Source organism: Neopelma chrysocephalum, unplaced genomic scaffold, assembly GCF_003984885.1.
Source record: "Neopelma chrysocephalum unplaced genomic scaffold, ASM398488v2 Primary Assembly neopelma1_76, whole genome shotgun sequence".
Classification (NCBI taxonomy): domain Eukaryota; kingdom Metazoa; phylum Chordata; class Aves; order Passeriformes; family Pipridae; genus Neopelma; species Neopelma chrysocephalum.
The window spans coordinates 14,054,703-14,077,433 of NW_020897737.1; the positions used below are offsets into that span (position 1 = coordinate 14,054,703).

The 22,731-nt window shown below is 44.5% G+C and overlaps 1 protein-coding gene across 1 annotated transcript; it reads left to right on the forward strand.

Annotated features, from left to right (window-relative positions):
• The first annotated feature begins 1,404 nt into the window (after window positions 1–1,404).
• On the forward strand, window positions 1,405–21,733 carry TMPRSS3 (transmembrane serine protease 3). Its single transcript, XM_027689071.1, has 13 exons — window positions 1,405–1,422; window positions 2,757–2,901; window positions 4,835–4,945; window positions 5,819–5,935; window positions 8,003–8,126; window positions 9,165–9,290; window positions 10,019–10,062; window positions 10,797–10,962; window positions 12,451–12,620; window positions 14,180–14,275; window positions 15,356–15,498; window positions 16,912–17,064; window positions 20,760–21,733. Exons 1-13 carry the CDS (start codon window positions 1,405–1,407, stop codon window positions 20,778–20,780), a joined length of 1,434 nt encoding a protein of 477 aa, XP_027544872.1. The 3' UTR covers window positions 20,781–21,733.
• Window positions 21,734–22,731: the final 998 nt, after the last annotated feature.

Genomic DNA, 22,731 nt, shown 5'->3' on the forward strand with positions numbered 1-22,731 from the left:
GAGAAGAAGCCTGTCCTTTCCAGTTGTGCCAGTCCCACTGTAGGAGCCTTTGCAGAGCTTCCCTGGCTGGTCCCCAGGCTTTTCCAGCATGGCCAGAGCAGGTAAATTGGTTGGAGATAGTTTTTTTCTGGCCTGGGCTGTCCTCACTGGAGGTATCACTGCTTTCTGGGGAGCACAGGACATCTCACCCCATGGACTGAAAGGATAACCTGAGCTGCTCATCTCCTGAAACAAGCCCTCACTTTGTCCCCTCTTTGGCTAAAGTTTCCCTTGGGGCACCTGGTCAGTTTGAGCTGCTTATCCAACCATTTGTCTCTGAAACCTGGTGGGGAGAATGTCAGAGCATTGTGTGCAACTCAAGAAATGCAGCTTGTTTTATACATCTTTGTCTGATTTCTTATTTTATTTTCTTCTTATCTCCCCCTGTGTTCCCATTTCCAGGGAAGGCTGTTGAAAGAGTGACATAGATGATGAAAAATTCTTGACGCCATGGCTTAATTTAACAGGATTATGATGTGGTGTCCTCTCCTTTGGAAGTGCCAGTTTCCATCCTGCACAGCGAAGGGACTGAACATCTTCCCTCATTGCAGCCATATTCCAGGGACATGGGTTTTGTCATGGAAAACCTTCATTTCTTTCCTGGCCTCTCAGCAGCCTTGTTTCACTTATGCTACTGTGGCTTTTTGCTTCATGTCTCCTCCTCCTTCTTCCTTGACCCCTCCCTCTGTCATTGATCTCTCTTCTTGGTGAAAAAAGCAAGCCAAATTATTACAACTCTTGAGCATTTGGTGCAGCTGAGAATACATTTTCATGTCCTAAATCCCCGAGTACAAGTGAGTTTCTACTTCAGAAACAGGAGACAACTGCCTGCAGAGTACTTCCAAAACATAGTGCAACATTTAATTACAAAAATCATACGTAATGAAACGATGGGTCTTTTTCAAAACCTCCGTGCAGGCACACAGCAAAGGCTATAAACCAAGGGAGGGAAGAGCAAGGTGTGCTGAAGAGATGAAGCTCTGGGGCTGCTGCTGCCTTCTGCCACCCACATCTCTGGACCATCAGGCTCCTCAGCCACGCGAGCTTCGACGGGAGATGAGGATGTGCTGCTTGTGGTGCTCCTTTGCTGAGGGGTTACAGAGAGGTTTGCAAATGCCACGATATTACCTGGCCTTCTTAGGCTAATTAGAAAGCATGCTGAATTTTTATCTTCCCCTTTCCGTGGCCAGGCCACCCGATACCCCTCACCAGGTTGGGTTACACGGGCTGCTGCCGTAACGCCGCACGGAACAGGCTGAACGGGGCTCGGCGGAGACCTTCCCAGAGCTGAGCGGCTCAGCAGACTCAGAATTTCCTTTTGGCTGCTTTTGATAATGAAGAAAGAAAACGGTTTTGCTTTTAGCTATGACTTCTCAGGAAGAGGTGAGTGAAGCTTTGGGAGCATGTGATAGCCTCTAAATGAACGAAACGTCAGCATTCGGCTTTCATGTAATTTGCTTCACAACGTTGTTTTGTCTCCTGATGGGCAAATTATGCACCAGTCAGAAGATTTTTTTTTTTGTTTTTAATATTTTAAAACCGTACTAGCAGGTTCTCTACGAAGTTTAATTTATTTTCATTGAAATGTACATGGAATTTTATCAAATGAAAGAGAGTAAACCTTATTGCAGTTGTTTGCTGAAAGGTGAGAAGATATTCCAGGTGACTTGAAGATAGTGTCACAGATAAAGCATGTATTCTTTGCCTAAAACGTGTCATTGTAAGCCTTTTCTGGGAATGACTATGCAAATATGCTGCTTTTAGAGCAGCTTTTTACAGCAGCTTTTACAGCTCCACTGTCTTTAACAAACCTGGACCCATTTCACACCACCGTGAGCTCAAAAATCTGACCCCTTTTGCCAATGTGCAGAGCCAGAAATTAGCATTTCAAATCTATTTCCCCTGAATTCTAGCGTAGCTCATTTTAATTGTTTGTTGTTTGTTGTTTTTTTTTTTCCCACTGTGTAGTAAGTCATCAAAAGTTTACTGGAGTAAAATTCAGGGGCTCCTGAATGAGGATCCTGTCAGGTTCTGTGCAGATGTCACATGCTTTTTAGTCTCTTGTTTCCTATTGCAATTATAGAGCAGGGGATGGATTTGCACCCCCAGTGGGAGATATTACAGGTAGATATGGTGCTTAGAAAAATCTGACCAAAAATTAACCTCAATAGTTTGCTGGTAAATTAATTATAAGTGCTCCTCACGTGAACATTAAGTGCATAACAATGTACTGTGTCCAGTTCTGGGGTCCTCAGCACAGGAAGGACATGGACCTCACTGGAGCGAGACCAGAGGAGGACACGAAGATGCTCAGAGGGCTGGAGCATCTCTGCTATGGAGACAGGCTGGGACAGCTGGGGCTCAGCCTGGAGAATAGAAGACACCACAGAGACCAGTTTGTGGCCTTTCAGTACCTAAAGGAGGCTACAAGAGTGTTTATGTTCAGTATTTGGAAGAAATTCTTTAATGTGAGGGTGGTGAGGCCCTGGCACAGGTTGACCAGAGAAGCTGTGGCTGTCCCATCCCTGGAAGTGTCCAAGGTCAGGTTGGACAGGGCTTGGAGCAACCTGGGCTAGTGGAAGGTGTCCCTGCCCATGGCAGGGGGTTGAAACTGGACGGTCTTTAAGATCCCTTCCAACCCAAACCATTCTGTGATTCTATGACAACATTTTACAAGGTGATTATGTTCTTTCTCTTTTTTTCTCCTGGTGAGTCAGGTGCAAGAGACAAATCCCACTCCTGGAAGTCTTGAAGTCATCTCTGTTGCAGAAGATGAACCTCCAGCACCACAAATTCAGTTTACCTTCAAAAGATTTTTCTTCATACCGCAAGCCAGAGTAGATGCCAGTGGAGATGGACCTGGTAGGGGCATTGCACAGCTTTTTGACCTTTGAAATCTAAGTGGGTAATGTAGATATTTAGCCTTGCAAAACTATGCTTGCCCACTCAAAACAATCACTTAGAGGAAGAAGAAACACAACCTCCCTCCCCTAGCTGTGAGGTTTGCCAGCTTAGTAACGTGATGACATCTTGTGTTGGCTTGCACACACAAACATTTTTCACAGCCACATTATTCACACACTTCAGCCACACAGCAAACATTTCCCCAGGCTTTTCAGGCACATTTTGGTATGGCTTATTTGAAATTTTACCAGCCTGGAAATCAGTCCATTAAAAAACCCGAATATACAATACAGCAGCCTTGGAGTTTGTTGCTTCCTGTAGGTTTCATGGCAAAATGACCACTAGCTTCAACAGAGGCAAGCTGAGCTTCAAGAATGGATATTTAATTTTCTGGTCCATTAGCTCCTACAGCTGTCTAAGATTTTTGGCATACCAGGCACCAATTCCCCTGCCAAAACTAGTTACTCAGCTTCTCCTGAGAGAGCCTGTGTAAGCTGGGATTTACTAGAGAGTCTATAAACCCTGGCAGACACTCCTTATCCTTGACTGATTGCAAATGTTTGCCAATCTGAAACTCAAAGCTTGAAAAATCAGAAGATGAAGAGCAGTATGAACTAAAATTGAAGACGAGGTTCTACCACTCCCTGTGTAGCTGTGTTTGCTATTTCCCCATAGTTTGCCCCTTGTATATCAGAATACATTTGAAACAAGCGAACTGCTCATTATTTTCAGTGGAATCTGTTGTTGTCTTCCAGGTTGACAATGCCAGGTCAGCTATGGAGAAGTGGTTGGTGAGCAGGTTGAGCTCATGAAATGTATTCAGCAATTACTACTGATCTATATTTTAACTTTAGATACATATTTTTTTCACTTGAAAACTCAAGACTCGGCCTTGAGCCATTGTTCAGGTCTCTTCTTGCCTTTGTAGCAAAACTTCTGACAGATCACTTTTTCACACAGTTTTCAAGACCACTTTGGGGATCCTGGTTTTTTGCTAATTTAGCTTTCTATAACTTTCAGTTAATCTTGCTTCCAAGTCCAAAAAGACCAACGACTCTCCTCCTACTTGTCTTGAGCACCTATTTACTAGCTAATCCTGTCTTTTTTCCCAATATTCCTGCTTCTGTTTGAGTCTTTACACTCCTCCTACTCATTATTGTGTCTCCATTACCCCAGCTTTGGAGGAATGCATCACATGTGGGACTTAGCTCCCCAGTGCATGAGGCAGAGCTGTGTGGCCTCTGACCTCATCCCAGAATTCCCAAAATTCCCATGATTCCCAGGATTCCCAGCAACCAGCTGGGGCCATGATTGAAGGAAGCACTGGGACCAGCAAGAGTCAGGAGACATCACTGAGGAGAACAGTCATAAGGAGGAGACTCAAACCAGTTCGTTCTTTGCTGCTTCCACTGAAAGATTTATTAGTCCACTTGACCTTCTGAAGCCTTCAGAGAGAATATGTGTGCCCTGCACACAGGTTTGATTACACAAACAAAACTGGTCTGAATTTCACTTTTGCTCCGGGACTCATTTTCAGGAGAGGTGCTCATGTACTTGAAAAGCTCACAGTGTGATGCAACCCCTGAAAACGAAAACTTAGAGCTCACATTCTCCTCTGCATTGAGGACAGCCCAGGTGCTCTGTAGGGGCACAATTCAGACCCCTCACGAGGCAAATGCTGAAGGGGTGTCTGAGAGCACCCGCAGCCCCAAAGCACTTGGAGCCTTCTCAATCCCTGAGACAGAGGATCCAAACCCTTCCAGGTCAGATCAGCTCATGAAGAGTATGCAGGAGGTTCTAATGCCATCTAGTTTAATGTTAGATAAATCTTTTTCATTGCAAACTCAGCTAGGTTCAACTTCACAGAAGCTGTTCTCTGTTTGGTTTCCAGGAGATATCGAACCACCTTCGATGTGCCATGCTTTTGCCTCCCTAAAATACTTTCCATATATCTGTGGTTTGTTCCTTGCAGTAATCCTAGCAGCTGCCATTGGCCTGGGTGGTGAGTACCATTAGTTATTCATTACGTTCTCACTTAACCATTCAAATGCTTAATTTTTCATGAGCCTTTTACTGACAATGGAATTAAACTACTGCTGCAGCTTGTTTGCTGAAGTAAAAAATCTTGTTGATGTGATGGCTTTAAATTTTATTTACACGTAGGTCTGGCACTCCTGAGAGGATTGGTGTAATATTTACAACACTGGGGAACACACAGCTCCAGGAAACCTTTCTCTAGTAAAACTTCACTGACTCCCCTTGGGTGATGAGCTGAATTTAGAACCCGGGGGAGGCTCCAGGTAGCTCACACCACACTTTTGTCCTGTAATTCAATTCTCTAAGCTTGCTTTCAAAGAATTAAAGAACTGTTCCCTATCAAAACCAACTTCTACAAAGGAGAAGAAAATGCAGAATGAGTTTAGTTGTAACTGGGAAGTGTGACCCTCCCAGGTCTGGGGGCCAAATACATGGATGTGTCTTCACACCTGCAACAGAGATAAGCTCAAAGGAAGTTGAGGCATCCCCTTGGAAAGAACGTTCTCTGGCTGTGTTTTAGAAGGGTCTCCTTGTTTGGCTGCTGAGGGACTGAGGTACCAGGCAGCAACTTGCCCTGGAGTGAAACTTAAACTGGGTAGAGGGATCTGGGAAGGAGTCAGCACAGACAGCAAGGCTGACTCCTCCTACGCGTCATTACTAATGGATGAGTTTAACAGCACCAGGTAGCAACCTCCAGGTTCTATTTCGAAAGTTCCTAGAGTACAGGAGTTGCCTTTTCCTTAGCCAGACTGAAATGTGGCCAGATAATGGAAGCCAGAAGTTTTAAATTAATATCCAGGTGTGTTTGCATCACTCTGTTTTCTTTCATTTTTGTTAGTCCAATACCACTGCATTGGGAAGTTTCGCTGTCGATCATCCTTTAAGTGTATCCAGAAATCAGCCAGGTGCAATGGTGTCTTCAACTGCAAAGAAGGGGAGGATGAGTACAGATGTGGTAACTTAAATTTGATTTAAATCCCTCCTACCTCCTCCTGTAGCACTGGCACAATGCATGCTGTAAAGAGTTGGGGTAGTTTGAGACAAGAAAGATAGAGACAGGTGGATTATCTAAATCACCACTTTGGAGGAACAACCTCTCTGAGGTACTGATTTACAGTTTATGAGAAATCAAACTGCTCTTAAGATAAATAAATGTGATGATTCCTGAGTATTGCAACTGCCATATTGGGCATCTTTCTCTGTTAGAAACTCAGATGCTTTTTGACTGCTGTGCTGGTTTAAAAGTTAACCAGCAAGGCAAAATGAACTCAATTCAAAAGAGAGATTTATAAATCAGAATAACAATTTATTAAAATAATGCAATAAGTACAATTATACAGACAGACAATTGGTTTTAATCCACAAAACCCAAATGTACAAACCCAGCACCCTGGGGTATGAACAAAAGTGGTGTACCTTGGCCCACCCCCCCGAGTCCAAAGCAAAGGGAGAGGGAATAAACCTGCTGGTGGGAGAGAGCTGCTGCAGTCTGGTCAGAAGTGGTGATTGCAGTCCAGTCGAGGGTGGTGGTCTCAGCCTGGTTGGGAGCAGCGGTGGTCTGCTGTCTTCCTCTGGGTCCCACGAGAGAGAGCCAAGGCTCTGAAACTCCCAGTTATATACTCTCCAGTTCAGGCGGGAGTGCTCAGTCCCTCCCTCAGAGTAGGGAATTCCATAAAAGGGCATGTGGATGCTCAGTCCCTCTTATCAGAGCGGGGAATTCCATATAAGGATATCAGAGCGGGGAATTCCATAAAAGGGTACAGGAACATCTTCCCACCTTGCAGGCCTCTACTGACAGCAGTTTTTGGGAAATGGCATGGAGGCTATAGAATACACAGTTTTGGGTTACACCCATCCAGGGATGAATTGGTCCCAGCCGTTCTAACCAGGACAACTGCCAACATTTCCTCTGCCTGCAAGGTATAACACCACTGCATTACAGTGTGCAAATACAGAACTCTGTATTCATTGGCACACAGTTGCACTCTGTTGGTTTTGAAGATTGTAAAAGCCTGATATTATCTTAAGGGATAAGGTAATGGGAGACACCAGCAACTTCCTTTTGTACATACAGTGATGCAGAGTTTGCTGCTACATGTGAAATTTATACCCTCTGAGTTTCTCTTTGTGATGATTTTGGGCATCAAAGGGCCATTTTAAATGGTCCCTCTCTGTCCTGTGCTATGGAAAATTTTTGTGGTGTTCACAGCCACTGGAGAGAAAGGAGTCTAATATTAGTAAACAGAATAACTGGTTTTTAGATCAGTGTACTTGTAATTCTGGCTCCTGTACCTACAGGTGAGGAGGCAGCACAACTTTCCCTCTGTGCAGTACTAGGAATGAAAAGAGCCACGAGCTTTTGGCCCCATCTAACCCCACACAAGATGTTCAGCCTTCAGGCCTCTGTGGAGCCCATGGCAATACCTCTGCTTTTCCGTAGCACTGGCTCATGTGCACAGGTGGGAAACCCCTGTTCAGCAGTGACCACGTGCGTGACCTCCCTTCTCCCTGGGGAGACCACGTAGATGTGCCTTTCCCAGGTCCAGGTGCCTCCTGGGCAGCTGGGCACAGGGGCATCTCTGACTGTGCTGTGGAGTGCAGGAGGTGCCAGCCACCTTTCATCACTTATTTTGACCACAAGTTTCCTCAGAAAATTCCTGCCGGGAATCTGCAGCTCCAACTCACTGCAATCAGCGAGAATTGCTTAGGCAGCCTTCTCCACCTGTATTAGAGCTGGCATTCCCTACCCTTTCCCATGAGCACAGATGTTTTTCTCCTGGCAGTTCTAGCTCAGCTAGAACATTAAGGAAGGTTCCCTTAATGGGGGAAAAAAAAAGCACGGAAAAATTCTGCCAAAGAATCCAAGTGATGAAAAAGGCAAGCAGTAAAAATTCGGTGAGCTAGAAAACACAGATACCACAGTGGTGCATTGATGCTGCTGAGTACCTGTTGTGTACCTGTTGTGTGCCTGATGGTTCATCTTCACAACTCACTCAGGCTTCTCTTCTCCTGAATCTCAAAGTCAGGTTGAGTGGCAAGAAGGCAGTGCTGCAAGTGTTCACTTCTGGATCCTGGAGAACAGTCTGCTCTGACGACTGGAGAGCAGAGTATGGAAATACTACCTGCAAACACCTGGGGTTCTCAAGGTATGAACATCAAATGTCAGAAACTGTATTTGGCATTTTGAACAAACTCTGAGGTTTTCAATGTTTTTATTGAAACCTTGTATTAGCTCATTCTTTAAAAGAAAATCATCTTAACAATCCACCTTTGTGAATGATGTCATTGAGGAGATTTGAGATGATGTGGGAAATAGTCCTGAATAATTGTGCACTGCAAATGGCTTTTATTACTGCTACAAATCTTGCATGATGGCTGAATACAGCGGCTTGGTTAAATCTCAGCTATGGGGTGCAGGTGCCTGGATCCTGTCTGTCACTCTAGTAGCTTAGAGCCTGTGGGGAGGCACAAAAATCAAATGAGCATTTCCACTTCCTCTGTATGAAATTTGTATGTACAAGTCGTGTCATGACATTTGATAGGATTTAAGGTCCACCTCACAATTACAAAAGAACCTGGTGACGTGGTTATTGCTGGATTGATCCCATTCCTGAAAAAGCACCCTTTCTTTCACAAACTTTCACAAAATTGAGAAAGAGTTGGAAGTTGTGATTTGCCACGATGTGCTGTTATTTCTTACAACAGCATCATTCTAATTTCTGCACATTATAGTTAGCACTATAAAGCCTCTTTGAATAAACTCTTGTTGCCTTTAGGACAAAACACATCTCAATTGTTCAACAACGAAGACAAGAGAAAATTACAAATTATTCATCCTCCCTGCTGCAAAACATAATTCTAGAAAAAGGAAACAATGAGCTTGTTAGTGCCTCAGGAAATGTGCCAACCACTTACAGTAAAAAGCTTTATTGCAATACTAGAATTAAAATTTACTTTCTCTGCCAGTTAAACGCATTTCAGCATGTGTGGCTTCCACACATGATTATGTGAAAAATACATGCATGTTGTAAGAAGCATAGGGGGAGGATAGAATTACCTTATCAAGTGTCAGAGTCTGATTATTGTGGTTGCCACGCTGGGTTTTCATCAGTGGAACTGCTGAATTATTTAAACAGATTGCTGAAATGCTGTCTAAGGGAGCTGTGTTTATGGTTTATTTGCAGTTATGTGAGTTCAGGTTACCTGCCCGTGGCAGCAGTCGAAAAACAGTTTCAAAGACATTTCGTATCCCTCAGCCAATGGTTTTCAGCTGCTCAAGTGACATCCTTGCACAATGCAACAAACCTCAGGTATGCCTTAGCTCCTTCCTCCTGACAGAAAGAGAGAAGTCAATAAAAGGGGAATTACTAATAGTTTGGGATTCTTGCTATTTTTTTCAGGCATGTAGTACTTCGTAAGTGGTTGGTGGTGTTATGCATCATAGACCAAGATTCAGCATCAGTCTTGCTGGAATATGAATTGAGTCTGATCCAAGACCCATTAAAATCAACAAAGGCTTTCAAATGAGCTATTTGAAGAGACTGTTTGTCCCAAGATCCCATTTTTGCAAATGGATAGACACCAGGCACTTATCTTTTTCCATTATGAAGCAGTTTGTTTTGGTTTACAGATCCTTATATATTTCCCAGTGGGTTTATGAACCCTTTATGGTCCATTTCTTCCTCCTGACAGATGCTTGTTTTTCTTAGTTACCTTCCACTGAGAAGGAAGCTATGGATCCAAGGAGACTACAGATCACATGTTGAAAACTGCTGATGAGCCTTCCCTCATGGAAGAGTGAACCACTCTTCAGCAGGGCAGCATATGGTCTGCAGGCTCCAGGTGGTGGCCAAGCTCCTGACTTAAGTATTTCAGTTAAATGCCCTAATTAGGTTGGATGAGTTCATGGCTTTGTACCTCTTTCAGTGTTTGAGTTATTTATATTTACGTGCACAGGAAAATGACACAATGCTGAAAAAAAAACCCCAAACCAGTATTTGTGAATTGGAACTAATGTTGCATTGTCTTTTCATCTCAGAGAGGAGTGCACTTCTGGCAATGTGATCATCTTAAAATGCTTGGGTAAGAACCAAGAAAAATGAAAATTAAATCAGAAATTGTCCTCTGTCCTTCTTTATCCACTGCATGTCAAGAGTTGGGAGGAATTCTGTACTCAGGGCATATTATAATATCAGTTTATTACAACAAAGAAAAATTATATTTCTTGAGTAAAATTTGAAAGAATTTCAGCAAGTGAAAATAATCTGGGAGTGCAGACTGGGAGCATCAGATAGCGGGAGCATTTTAGTGAGAATCCCAGTAGGAAGCAGGCATTTAAAGATTGTGAGTCGAGTCCCTGGACTGATACTGTAATTCCTATTCTTTGCCACCTCATCAGAGAAAGGGAAATTCTTCCTTAACATTTGAGCTTTCATCCCACACTCTTCCATGTCAGCTATATAAAAAAATCAAATTACAACAGCAAAATCATCATCGGGGGAGAGGAGATGCTTCAGCCTGCCTGTGTGGGACCTTTGTGCGTGTAAGGAGGGCAGAGCAGTGGGTTTTACAGCTCAGCTGATCACTCCCTGCAGGGGAGAGACGTGACCCCCACAGCCCCCAGGCCACGAACGATGCTGCAGGGATGGGAGGGAGGAGGATAAACTCCTGGGAGCTGCCACAGCCTGGCGGGCCGTGGGGTTGGGATGGGAATGGCCCGGCTGCTGAGACCTCCCAGCCTCCCAGAGGAGAGGCTGAAGGTGACCAAAACCAGGCCTGTGTTTCCTCCACGGACCGTAACCTTTGGTTCTTGGCAGCGTGCGGGACACGGGCCAGCTACGGGCCGCGGATCGTGGGGGGCAACGCGTCGTCCCCCCGGCAGTGGCCCTGGCAGGTCAGCCTGCAGTTCCAGGGGCACCACCTCTGTGGGGGCTCCGTCATCACCCCGCGCTGGATCCTCACGGCCGCCCACTGCGTCTACGAGTGAGTCCCCAAATCCCCTCGCTCGGGGTGTCCCACTGCGTGTGGGGCCACTGCTCGTGCACCCTGCTGTCTCCTAAAAACAAACTGCAGGATTGGATTATCCTTACTTCCTGGGCTCCATAACATTTGAGCCATTTCTCTCTCTTGTCGCGTGAGTCTTTCTTAAAAAAAGCCTCCCCTAGAAGTGATCCTAATCCAGAGCCCCTGTTTTCAGGTGTTCTGGTCACCCCCAGCTTCGTGGGAAATCACCTTACAACCACATTTAAGTGCTAGATTTTAAGTATCCTGATCTGCAATTGCTGTACATTGCATATGAGTTAGCAGCTCAAGAGGAATTTGGATTTGGCTCCTCTGATCCGCTGGAGCTCCAAAATAAATTACAGGATCATTTTTCAAGGTGACAGGATCAATCAGTGGTTGTTAGTCAGTTGTGCTGACTAACCTTGTACCCTTTGCCACATACTCACTGCTCCTTTTTATGCAGTTTGAAGAGGTCTTATACTTGTAAATAGATGTTAAATAGTTATTTAAACTCATATTCTTTGTGAAGTTTAAACTCATCTTCTTGACAAACATAGCCCTCTCTCATATTTGTAGTGAGCTGTCTGGGTTTGCAGTCTTGTTTGATGCTAATAGTGCAGGAGAGCTCTTCTTGCCCTTACAAACTCCAGACCACTTTCACCAAAGACATTTAGACAGCTAAAATGGGATTTTCCTGACCATTTTTAAGCACCCACAACATGGATGCCTTCTTCTGAGCAAGTCCTCTAGCGTGCTTTTTAATTCAGTAAAGACAAAAGATGGGACAGACAAATCCCACTACTAGATGCTATTTAGAGCCCTGTGTTGCCATAAGAATAATTACTTAGGAATTAAGCATTTTAGGACTTTTGTCCTTGGCTCTGTCCCCCACAACCCAGTTGGTCATGATGTGTTTAAAGGCTGATGGGGATGGGAGCTGGCAAAACCAGCATCCCTGGAGCCTTTTCCCAGCTCTTCTGCTATGCCAGTGGGGTGAAGCCAAGAGAAGAGGAGCTGCTCATGTGCTGGAGGCTGAAAGATGTGCCTGCTCATGAACTGGGGGCAGAAACACCTTCCAGAAGGAAAGTTTCTCCTTGAAAATGCCTTGCCACAAGTGCTGGGGGGGGTATGGCTGAGCAGACGTGTGCCAGGCAGCAGCTGTGGGGTCTCACAGGAGGACAGACAGCTGGGCTAAAGCAAAACTCTCATATATTTGTGGAAATATATAGATATTTGCACAGATAATATATCAGTGACCCAATGTCTTAATAAGATTAGTCATCATTTCTACATTTTTAAAAGTTAGGTGCAAAACATAGCCAATATTAATGGACAGGTAAGCAAGTACAGCAGACTAGAGCTATTTGAGTGTAGAGTTTTATGTGGTCCATAAGCTCAGAGGACAACTAGAAAACCTGAGGGTGTTTTCTTGAAGGTTTTTCACTGTCTTCTACCTGTTTATTTCAGCCTGTACTTGCCGAGCTCATGGAGTGTGCAGGTCGGTTTTGTGACTCAGCAAGACACCCAGGTTCACCCATATTCAGTGGAAAAAATCATATACCATCGAAATTACAAACCCAAGACAATGGGGAATGATATAGCCCTGATGAAACTGGCAGCACCACTTGCTCTCAATGGTAATTATCTCTGTGAGCTTTCACTAGACTTTCTCACCTTTCCAGCTAAAAGAAAGAAGGGTCTCTCCTGGTACAGACAGGGAAACTTCTGTTGATGCCTATGCCTGCCCCAGGACAGTGGGGTGGATTCCCATCACCTCTAAAATCAATGAGAGATGTGCAGTGTAGATGTGGCCAGACTGCTGCTGTGATGGCAAGGCAGTGATTCCTGTTCAGACAACACCAGCAGAAACCACCAAACCACCCTGACCTGTATCAGGAACTCCTCTGTACTCCCTATCCAGGCATGGACAGCAACAACGTGCTGCAAAGTGTTCCCAGTCCACCCCAGTATTGATTTACTGGAGGCATTTAATAATAGGCAAACATTAACTTTATTATTTCTAAATATTTTTCCTATCTAAAATAAACGCCCTGCCTCATTTTACTTGAAGGTCACAAAGATTTTTATCATGTCCTTTCTGTGAGTATCGTATATCCAGCAGTGTCCAAAGCTGAAAATCAAGCTTAAATCTCGAAGAGGAGAAAAGGCAGTTCAAATATAATTATGTTTTTAAATTAAAATTACTTTTATTTTCTCAGGAGGATGCTACCTGCAGGTGACACACCGAGTTGAAATAATATATAATAATATTGAATGAATTTACAGGATTGCCTGCCAATGCCTCCTAGTCACTGTGAGCTCTCTGCAAAGGGGAGCAGGTGCTCTCTGACACATCTAGATTGTCAATTCCAAAATCAATTCTCTTGTAATACTTCAAAGTTTCACATTTAATGAAAATTAAGTTTGATTTTGTTCTGGTTTATATCTCAGTTGATGCTGTTTTCTTGTGCTCGGGAATAAGTTTGGGGGGCTGCCAAGAACAGTGGTGGCTCTGCACCTGAGCGAGATACCCACCATGCCCCAGGGGGCTTGGATGGTCCGTGCTGGGGGCTTGATGTTTGAGCTGGGGCCACTGTGGAGAACTGAACCACTTGGAACTGCCCAGTAATACCTCGTGTTTTCCCTCCCTTTACTCGGCGTCGGCTCATCTCGACACGTCAGTTTGTCCTTGCAAGGATCAAACGCTGATTATATGGCACGACATTCCATAACCCAGAGCACTGAGACACAGGAACTCCCTGAGCTGATGGGTGGGGAGCAAAGAGCCCCCCGGGGTGTCTGGTTGCCCTTTCAGAAGAGCACAGAGAATGCACAGCTCCTTGTCTCACCAGAGCAGTCGTGCCGTGGGGCCCCTGATCTGCCCATCAGCTGCCCACACCGCGCATTTTGTGTTTGCTCATTCTTCAATTTACTGACCTTCTGACATCCCCTTCTGCTGCTTCATACTCAAAACTCCTTGGGCCCGGTGTGGGTGTTGTTTCAAACCCCTCATGTTGGCCCTGAGACAAGAGACCTGATGAACTGCCAGGCTATTTATGTGGGGAGTGGGTGGTGTTCATAACAACTTCGCTGCCAGCCAAATCTTCCAGTTTTTCTGAGGCATAAATGTTTTTTTGCTAAATTATAAAAAGCAATTCTCTCCTCTCTCTCTCTCTTTTTTTTTTTTTTTAAATAGGTCACATAGAACCAATTTGTCTGCCTAATTATGGTGAACATTTCCCAGCAGGGAAAATGTGTTGGGTATCAGGATGGGGAGCAACTGTGGAAGGAGGTATTTTAAATGGTCTGCTGCTGATTACACTACATATAAACATCTTACCCACAGTAAAAACAGGACTTGGTTGGGGCATTGTTCAATGTTTAATTTTCTGGAATATCAGTGGGGTGGGAAGGGGGAGAAAGAATACATATTCCTAAATTTTATGGTCATCCTGAACTGCAAAAATTCCGTAGAAACACTTATCACAAGGAATGGATGAGCACATCCTCTGAAACAGAGAGGCTGAGCTCTTTATAACTTCAAGCACAGAAAACACAGCAAGAATGCAAGAATTGACAATCCCTGCATTTTCAGGCAGGTTGGATGATGTAGAAATTGCATCTGTGAATAACATGAGACAGAAAAGGGAATTATTTTTTTTTCTTACCATGACTCACAGGTCATGTTAATCAATAATTTACACTGGATCACTTTCATGTGAAAATACGTGAATTCTCAGGTAATTGTTCTTTATCATTCCTCATTTGTGTCATTTAACGTGTTCCCTTGTTCAGAGAACAAGAACAGAATGTTACCTGATCTACAGATAACAGTGAAAGGTGGGGAGAAAATGAAAACAAGGCTTGCCACATAAAAAGTCAGCTCTGATCTGACAATAGGCAGTGTGCAAATACTTCCATTTGTAGCAATGATCCGTTCAGGCTCAGAATAAAATAAAATAAAATACATATTTATAAAAGAAACCAGATGTTTGCAGATGATTTCATTGACTAACAGAACAGGCGATAACTTTGAAATTAATTTTGGCACTGGTATTGTGGGCAATGTTCAACTAGTGTTTTTAGTTCATTACTGTCATTGATTGTCTAGTTTGAAGTGGAAATATATAATGAACAGATTTTAGTATACACTGTGGTAGCCCACAGCTCTATAGAGTGGATAGTTACTGTGTTGTATAAGTGATGAGACACCAACTTGCCTTACTTGTCATTGTAACTGTATTTCTTTGACCCTTGCTTGCCAATTCTTTGTATACTAAAACATATTCTGTTTACACGTGGTGATTATTTTCAAGGGCAGAAAGTTTTTGTTTTTCTTTTTTTTTTCTGTTTGTTTTTTTTTTTTTAACAGGTGATACATCTGACACCATGAATTACGCAGGTGTTCCTCTGATTTCTAATGCAATTTGCAATCACAGGGATGTCTATGGTGGGATCATAACTTCTTCCATGCTCTGTGCTGGTTTCCTAAAGGGAGGGGTGGACACCTGCCAGGTATGGAAGTTTCCAAACTGCAACTGTGCTCATTGACACCAGCAATGGAAAAACATGAGTGATAAGTTATCAGAAGGCACTCCCAGGCTTTTCTTGGGCAAACATTTGGGTTTGTGCCATTTATTCTGCTCACTGTGATTATCAGTCACTGACTGTGCCCGCATTCATATGCTACAATTTCCTTTTTATGTTTCTTCAGTGGACTTTATCTGCTACTTCTGAAGAAAAATTTACTTAAGGCATATTTTGATTAGTTGCATGTGCTGCAGCGTGGTGCCATCCTTTCTTTGCCTTGGCTGTGGCCTCTGCCCTGTGCTGAGTTGCACTTCCCAGCACTGTGAGCAGCTCCAGAGACCTGCAAGGTGTGGAAAGCCCATGGGGAAGAGCAGCCAACACGTGTCTTAATAGAGAAGTAGAAGTGTGTGATTTTGAAAAGAGTAGTGAGGCAGGGGAAGGAAGAAAGGGAGAGGTGTTTGAGTCACTCAGAGGGCTAGTGATGACCCTGGGGGAGGGAGATTCATAGCAGTGGTGAAGCAGAGCATCCTTCACAACACAGGGTGATGATGATTCCAAATCACTGCCGAAGTCACGATGGTGCCAACCTTGTGCCAGGTCTCATTCACATACAAACTGGTGTGAACTTGCCTAACTAGTCATGGAGCAAGGGCTGGGGAGGAATTTCTATTAGAAGGTGTCCCTGCCCATAGCAAAGGGGTTAAAACTAGATGATCTTCTATGTCCTTTCCAACCCAAACCATTCTGTGATTCTGTGAACTTCATGTTTTCCGATTTGCTTGGTCTCCGTGACGCAAGGGACAAAATAAAGCAAAGGCAGTGGGTGCATAGATCTTCCTTTAACCCCGTGTTTGCACATAACCCCCCCAACAAGGTACCTGGCACCAGCACATCTCTCTGCCTGGGACTGCTGCCCAAAGGCAGCATGCTCAGCACACGGCTCCACGTGACTCACCACTGGGAGAGGCTGGTTACAAATTCCCTTTTTTCCTGTTGTTGCTCTGGCTCTGATGCTCATAGAGCAGAGAAAACAAAAAAAAGAGTTTTCAGTACTTAGGTGTGAGTCCATTGAGTAATATCTGCTTAGCAAAGTGTCTGGGAAGGGCCAGAAAAGAATGTTGGAGCAGGCAGGGAAGGAGGTAAGATGTGAGCTTGTTGTTGCAAATCTGGTCTCAGCTCAGCTCAATAGCCATGAGCCAGGGAAAGAAAAATATGATCTAATATGTGTCTCAAAAGTCTCCAACTTCTGCTGTAACATATGCTTTTCCCAGGACCCAGAACAGAGCAGAAACAAGAAACTTTGAATTACTTTGAATTAGTCTCTCCCCTATCTGCCCAAATAGACATTCCTATCATTTTCTGGGGCACTGACATTTGTTTTAATTCTTTGTCCTCCAGGGAGACAGTGGGGGCCCTTTAGCATGTGAAGATATGAGTATCTGGAAGTTGGTGGGGACCACCAGTTTCGGAGTGGGCTGTGCAGAAAAGAACAAACCAGGTGTCTACAGCCGAACCACTTCCTTCCTGGACTGGATACACGAACAGATGGAGGTCTGGTTTTGCCCTTTTCCTCCATCTCTGGTTGTTGCTTTGCTCCTCTTGTGCCGCACAGGGCTTAGCTCATGTTTGTCACAGATGAGTTGTGTTGCAGGGACACGTGTGACTTGAGGGTGTGTTCGGGGATTGGGGCAGGTCCTCAGGCAGAGCAGGGTGCGGGGGTTTTAGTGAGATGCTGGGAGCACCCTGCAGGGGTACAGAGGAGAGGAGAGCATGTCAATATGGGTGGGAATGACTGGGGAGGGGGCCTGGAGACAGAGCAGGGAGGTGTGAAAGGGCTGAGTCAGGAGGCCAAGGGAGGAGGTGACTGTGCAGAGTTCTGGTGCCCCCAACATAAGATGGACATGGAACTATTGGACCAAGTCCAGAGAAGGGCCACAAAGTTGGTAAGAGGACTGGAGCACCTCCCCTATGAAGACAGGCTGAGAAAGTAGTGGCTCTTCAGCCTGGAGAAGCGAAGGTTGTGTGGAGACCTCAGAGCAACCTTCCAGTATCTGAAGAGGATACAAGGAAGCTGGAGAGGGACTGTTCATCAGGAACTGTGGCGACAGGCCAAGGAGTAATGGTTCAAATGGAGAAAGAGGAAATTTAGGTTAGATATTAGGAAGATATTCTTTACTGTGAGAGTGGCAAGGCCCTGGCACATGTTGCCCAGAGCAGCTGTGGCTGCCCCATCCCTGGAAGTGTTCAAGGCCAGCTTGAATAAGGCCCTGAGCAACCTGGTCTAGTGGAAGGTGCTCCTGCCCCATGGCAGGGGGGGTGGGACTAGATGTTGTTTAAGGTCCCTTCCAACCTTTAGCATTCTGTGTTTCTATGGCTTTACTTGAAACTGCTACAGAAAATCCTGGGGAGTGAAAGCCAAGTGGGCCAAAGAAATTGCAGTGGGAACATGATGTTGGCTGGAAGGAGAGGAGAACAGAGGCAAGGAAATTAGGGGACACTGCAGCCACCTTCACCTGACCCAAGGGTGGCCCACTGTCTGGAGACCAGGTTTGTTGCTGTCAGTATTTCTCCAGTGCTGCCAGAGGGATGCTGGGTTCAATCAGCTGAGCAGAGAGAGCAGTTGTGCTTCAGGTGGTATTCCCAGGCAAGGTTCCATTGCCTCAGCAGGGACATCCAGAGCCATTTTAGAGACCCCAGGCTGTCTTGCCTGGCTCACAGGTGTTCCTGCAGAAGGACAAGGATCTACAGCTAGCCCTGGGTTACACTTTCTATCCCTGTGGGGGTGGCTCAGATATCCTGCAACGGCTCAGGTAGATACGGGAGATCTGAGGCCTTCCAGACCAACTGCTGGAGGTCAGGAAAAGTGCACTAAGACACCTCAAGTGGCACTAAAAGGTGAAGTGAACCATCCTCCACTGCCCTGGTTGGAGCCTGGGCACGTAGCTCCCAGGCAGACACCTATGCACAGGCTCTTAATGGTCATTTTTTGAGCTTTGTGGCAAAGCTACATTAAGCACCAAAGGGTGCATCCCATCCTGCTCTGTCTCATAGACAATGCTGCCAGTGCTGCTATTCCAGCACTCAGCTTGCTGGAATGAAGGAATGAATGAATAGCACTGATGCTGCTCCAGCACCAGCAATACGGGCACGTGATGAGACCACTCCTGTCCCCATCTCATTTGTGAAATATGTGAGACTTCCTCCTCAAACCAAAATGCCAATATCAAACATTCACTGACAAGGAAATGCCCAAAATAAGGTTATGTGTGCAATTTCAGCCCAGCCCACGCCTGTACACTGTATGACACACACTGTTTTCACAACTTATATTGCATATGAAGATTTAGGCTTTCACAAGCCTATCTGTCACTCAACAAAGGTAAAGAAGACAGGATAACATTTCTAAATCTTTAAGACCTCTAATATCAGTTGATTTCCTCCCACTCAAATGTATACATCATTTTGATTCATTTGCAAGTACAAACACCCAAACATTTCAGATGAAGAGCTCATATCCAGTGAAAGCACAGATCTCCCTTATAAAGTGATCAAGGGCTTCAAAGTGGAAGAGATTAGGGTTGGATTAGATACTAGGAAGAATTCTTCCCTGTGAGGGTGGTGAGGCACTGGCACAGGTTGCCCAGAGAAGCTGGGGATGGTCCACCCCTGGAAGTGTTCAAGGCCAGGACGGACGAGGCTTGGAGCAACCTGGTCTAGTGGAAGGTGTCCCTGCCCATGGTAGGGAATTGGAATAAGATAATCTTTGAATCTTTTTGAAACTGGATGATCTTTAATGTCACCTTCAACCTAAACTGTTCTATGATTCTATGATAAATGCTCCTGATCTGCTCTCACCTGCTATTGCTCACCACGGACTGGGGTTCACTTGGTCTCTCCAGAAGTTTCTGTGCTTTCTTCAAAGAAAATTAACTCCTGTAGCGAAGGCTTAGCAAAGGAGTTGGAAAAGTTATCCATTTAGATCTAAGAGATGCAAAATTGCAAGATGAGGAATTTGGCCATCAGCATGCCCTTAAAAAGCTCTTCTTCTGGAAGTTAACTTTATAACAGCTCACCTGTTAGGGCTGATCATCAAATGCAAGGCATGATCAAAAAGAAGGCAGTGGTGCTTTCTGATCTTCAACTTCCAGTATTGGAAGCTGAATAAAGCACTTCTGTCTCTCAGCTTTTTGGGAGAATTTTGCTAAAGGCTCTCTCCTGTGAATGCAAAGAAACAGGGTTTTTAATTGTTTTCCACTAGGCGGTGAAAATAATTTATGTCCTTTAGCAAGACATTGATCCAACATTGTGAAGAGAATTTCTGCTGCCTTCTTTTTGAACAGCTCTCCCACTAGGGAAGAAGCAAAATTTTATAGCACTAAGGGGCCAGTGACCTACACACATCACTGTCTGAGGAATACTATGCTTCAGCTATTAAATCTGAATAGACTTGAAAGGTTTCCCCCCAGCCAAAAGAAAAAAAAAAAGGAAAAAAAGGAAACCAGCAGTGGAACAACTGAAACAAAATAAACCCCTTCAAAGCCTACTTAGCTCCCTGTATGAGTGTCTCATGCATGCAGTATCTACCACTCTTACTAATATATTCCTCCACCCCCCACAACCATATTTCTTTATGAGCCTTATGTTCCTGTCTCAGGTCATGTAAGGCTGAGTACCAGTGAACTCCAGTGGTGACAGGAGCTGATGGCATTTGCTCAAATTCGCGGAGCCCGCAATGGAAACACCTCTTTCATCAATGTGGTGTGTTTTGCTGGAGGATTTCCTTCCAGTTCCTGAAGGGAGCCTGCAGAAAGGATGGAGAGAGACTTTTTTACAAAGACATGTAGCAACAGGATAAGAGGAAATGGTTCAAACTGAATGGGAGTAGGTTTAGATTAGCGAGTAGGGAGAAATTCTTCCCTTTGAGGGTGGTGAAGCCCTGAACAGGTTGCCCAGAGAAGCTGTGGCTGCCCCATCCCTGGAAGTGTTCAAGACCAGGTTGGATGGGGCTCGGAGCAACCTGGGATAGTGGAAGGTTCCCTGCCTATGGCAGGGGTTGGAACTAGATGATATTTAAAATCTCTTCCAACCCAAACCATCCTGTGATTCTATGATTCAGCTGGCAGGACTGGCTCCAGCAGCCTCATAGTTCCTTTGAAGGCCTTTGTACAATAGGAAAACCCCTTCAGAATACAATGGGCAGAAACATGAGCATTTGCAACAGATGCATAACTGGTTTTTCTTCCCAGAGAGAAGAATTGCAGACCTGAGGAGAGTGGTGATGTGCTGGGCTCCTGAAAACCTACATCGTGCTCCAGCCCCATGGATGGACCCACCTCACTCTTCTGGTCACCTGCTCTGAGCTTCAGACCTTCACAGACTGCTTTTTACCATTTATTTTTGGTACTGGCAGCTGTACTTGATGCAGCCTGTTGCACACTCAGCCCCTTCTGGATGGAAAAAGCAGTAGGATGATGGATGGCAAGCATTTTTGTTTACTGTCAGCTACAAATTTCACATGTAGAAAAAAAGCTAAGGCTGATAAACCAGGATGCTGTCACGATAAAGTTTTGCAGGCACCATGAGCAAAGGACTAGAGCTACTGCAGATCAGGTTGCAAGATATTTAGTACTTACCTTCCAAGATACAAACTGCAAAAAGATTTTTTTCCTGACAGTTTTCATATATAAGGTCCATGCTCTGTTGCACAGGCAGCAGCAGCTTTCTTGGAAGCCAGGAAACAAGCAGGAAGCAGGTAGTTGGTAATTTTGGCAAGTATATTCAACTCCTGTTAGAAAAAAAATCTCAGAATTTAAATATTTTATCACGTGGCTGTGAACGAAGTCCCTAAGAATTGAATCTTATGTGCTTTCGTTTGGTAAAGAGATCTGAAATGACCAACACACAGGTTGTAACTTTACTGAAAAAATTCTGAGCTTACTGAACAGTCTTAAAGGGAAGAGTAGCTTCTTTATGGCCTTTTAATAGGCTGGAGAGCCAAAATCATCCCTCTAACTATGGTGTACCAGGTAGTGCAATAGCCACTGAACATTCCCAAGCTAAGCATCATGTAGTACCATCACTAAGGCTCTCACACTCAGTCACCTTCCCTACTTTCCCTCCCTTTCTCTGTTGATGGGACAATATAAATCCCTCAGTCTTTGTATCTATTGGTGACATCAGTGTGTGGATGGACTGATGGCAGCCAGGCAAGGGACAAAACATCTGAAGTGCTGCTGGGGTTTCCTGATCTCAGTTTTAATATAACAATCTCCTGTTATTAGGCTGGGAAATCTCTGGGTGTTCTGCTCTTGACCTTTGTGAAAATCCTGGGGTGAAAGTTGTTAATTTTAGAATTGATCGCCGGGGCTGAGGTAGGATGAATAACTGATAATATTGTCAGAGCTTTTCAATATCAGCCAAAGTTGATCTTAGGATCTGATCAAGTGCTGATGATCTGCTTGAAATGTGGGTTTGGATGTACTCTGTATGCTTCTAAATCACCACTGCTGCAAGAAAGCACCAGCAGAATCAGAACTTCATTCTCGCTGCAACACGTCGGGTCAGAATTGAGAAAGAACAGCAAACCCACATGAACTGTCAACCTTCACGTTGTTCTGTGGATACAAACTCTGACATCACAGGACACTGCATCAAAAGTTTTCACCCTGGCTAAAGAAACTGCAGTGCAGTGGAAATGGCACTTCCCAAACCAGCATGTTGTTAAAAAGAAGAGGGAAGCATTACTGCAAAACTGACACAGAAACTGGAATTAATTTCAACTTGACAGAACCATGGCAGAATTAAAACAAAACTCTGAGACATTTTCAGGAGAGTTTTAATGTTCACTGCTTGTTATCATGACATTTTCGTATCCCAACATGGCTCATGTCTCAACATTATCAGCAGACTGGAGATGAGGGCGCTGCTCTTGGAGCTGACAGGGTCGTTGTTATTTCATGTTTCTGAAAGGACCCCTGAAAATTCCTTTTGAACTCATCTATTTCCATAAAAAGACTGTATGATAAGTATCCATTGTGATCTGCTTCTTTTATTAAAGAGAAATCCAATGTAAACCATAGAAAGCTACTGAACTTTTCCCAACAAGAAGTTGCACTGACCCTTAGACCAGTGACAGTCACTTATGGGTAGACCCAGCCCAGTGAGCCTGTGAATCTTCCTTCTGATTTCTGTTAGGCCCCTTGCTGTGGTGTCTTAATT

Excerpts from the sequence above, each read along its gene's own strand:
- TMPRSS3 (XM_027689071.1), top strand. Across the intron at positions 15,499-16,911 it reads GAGGGGTGGACACCTGCCAG|GGAGACAGTGGGGGCCCTTT; the intron begins GTATGGAAGTTT and ends TTTGTCCTCCAG. Across the intron at positions 17,065-20,759 it reads GGATACACGAACAGATGGAG|AGAGAAGAATTGCAGACCTG; the intron begins GTCTGGTTTTGC and ends TTTTCTTCCCAG.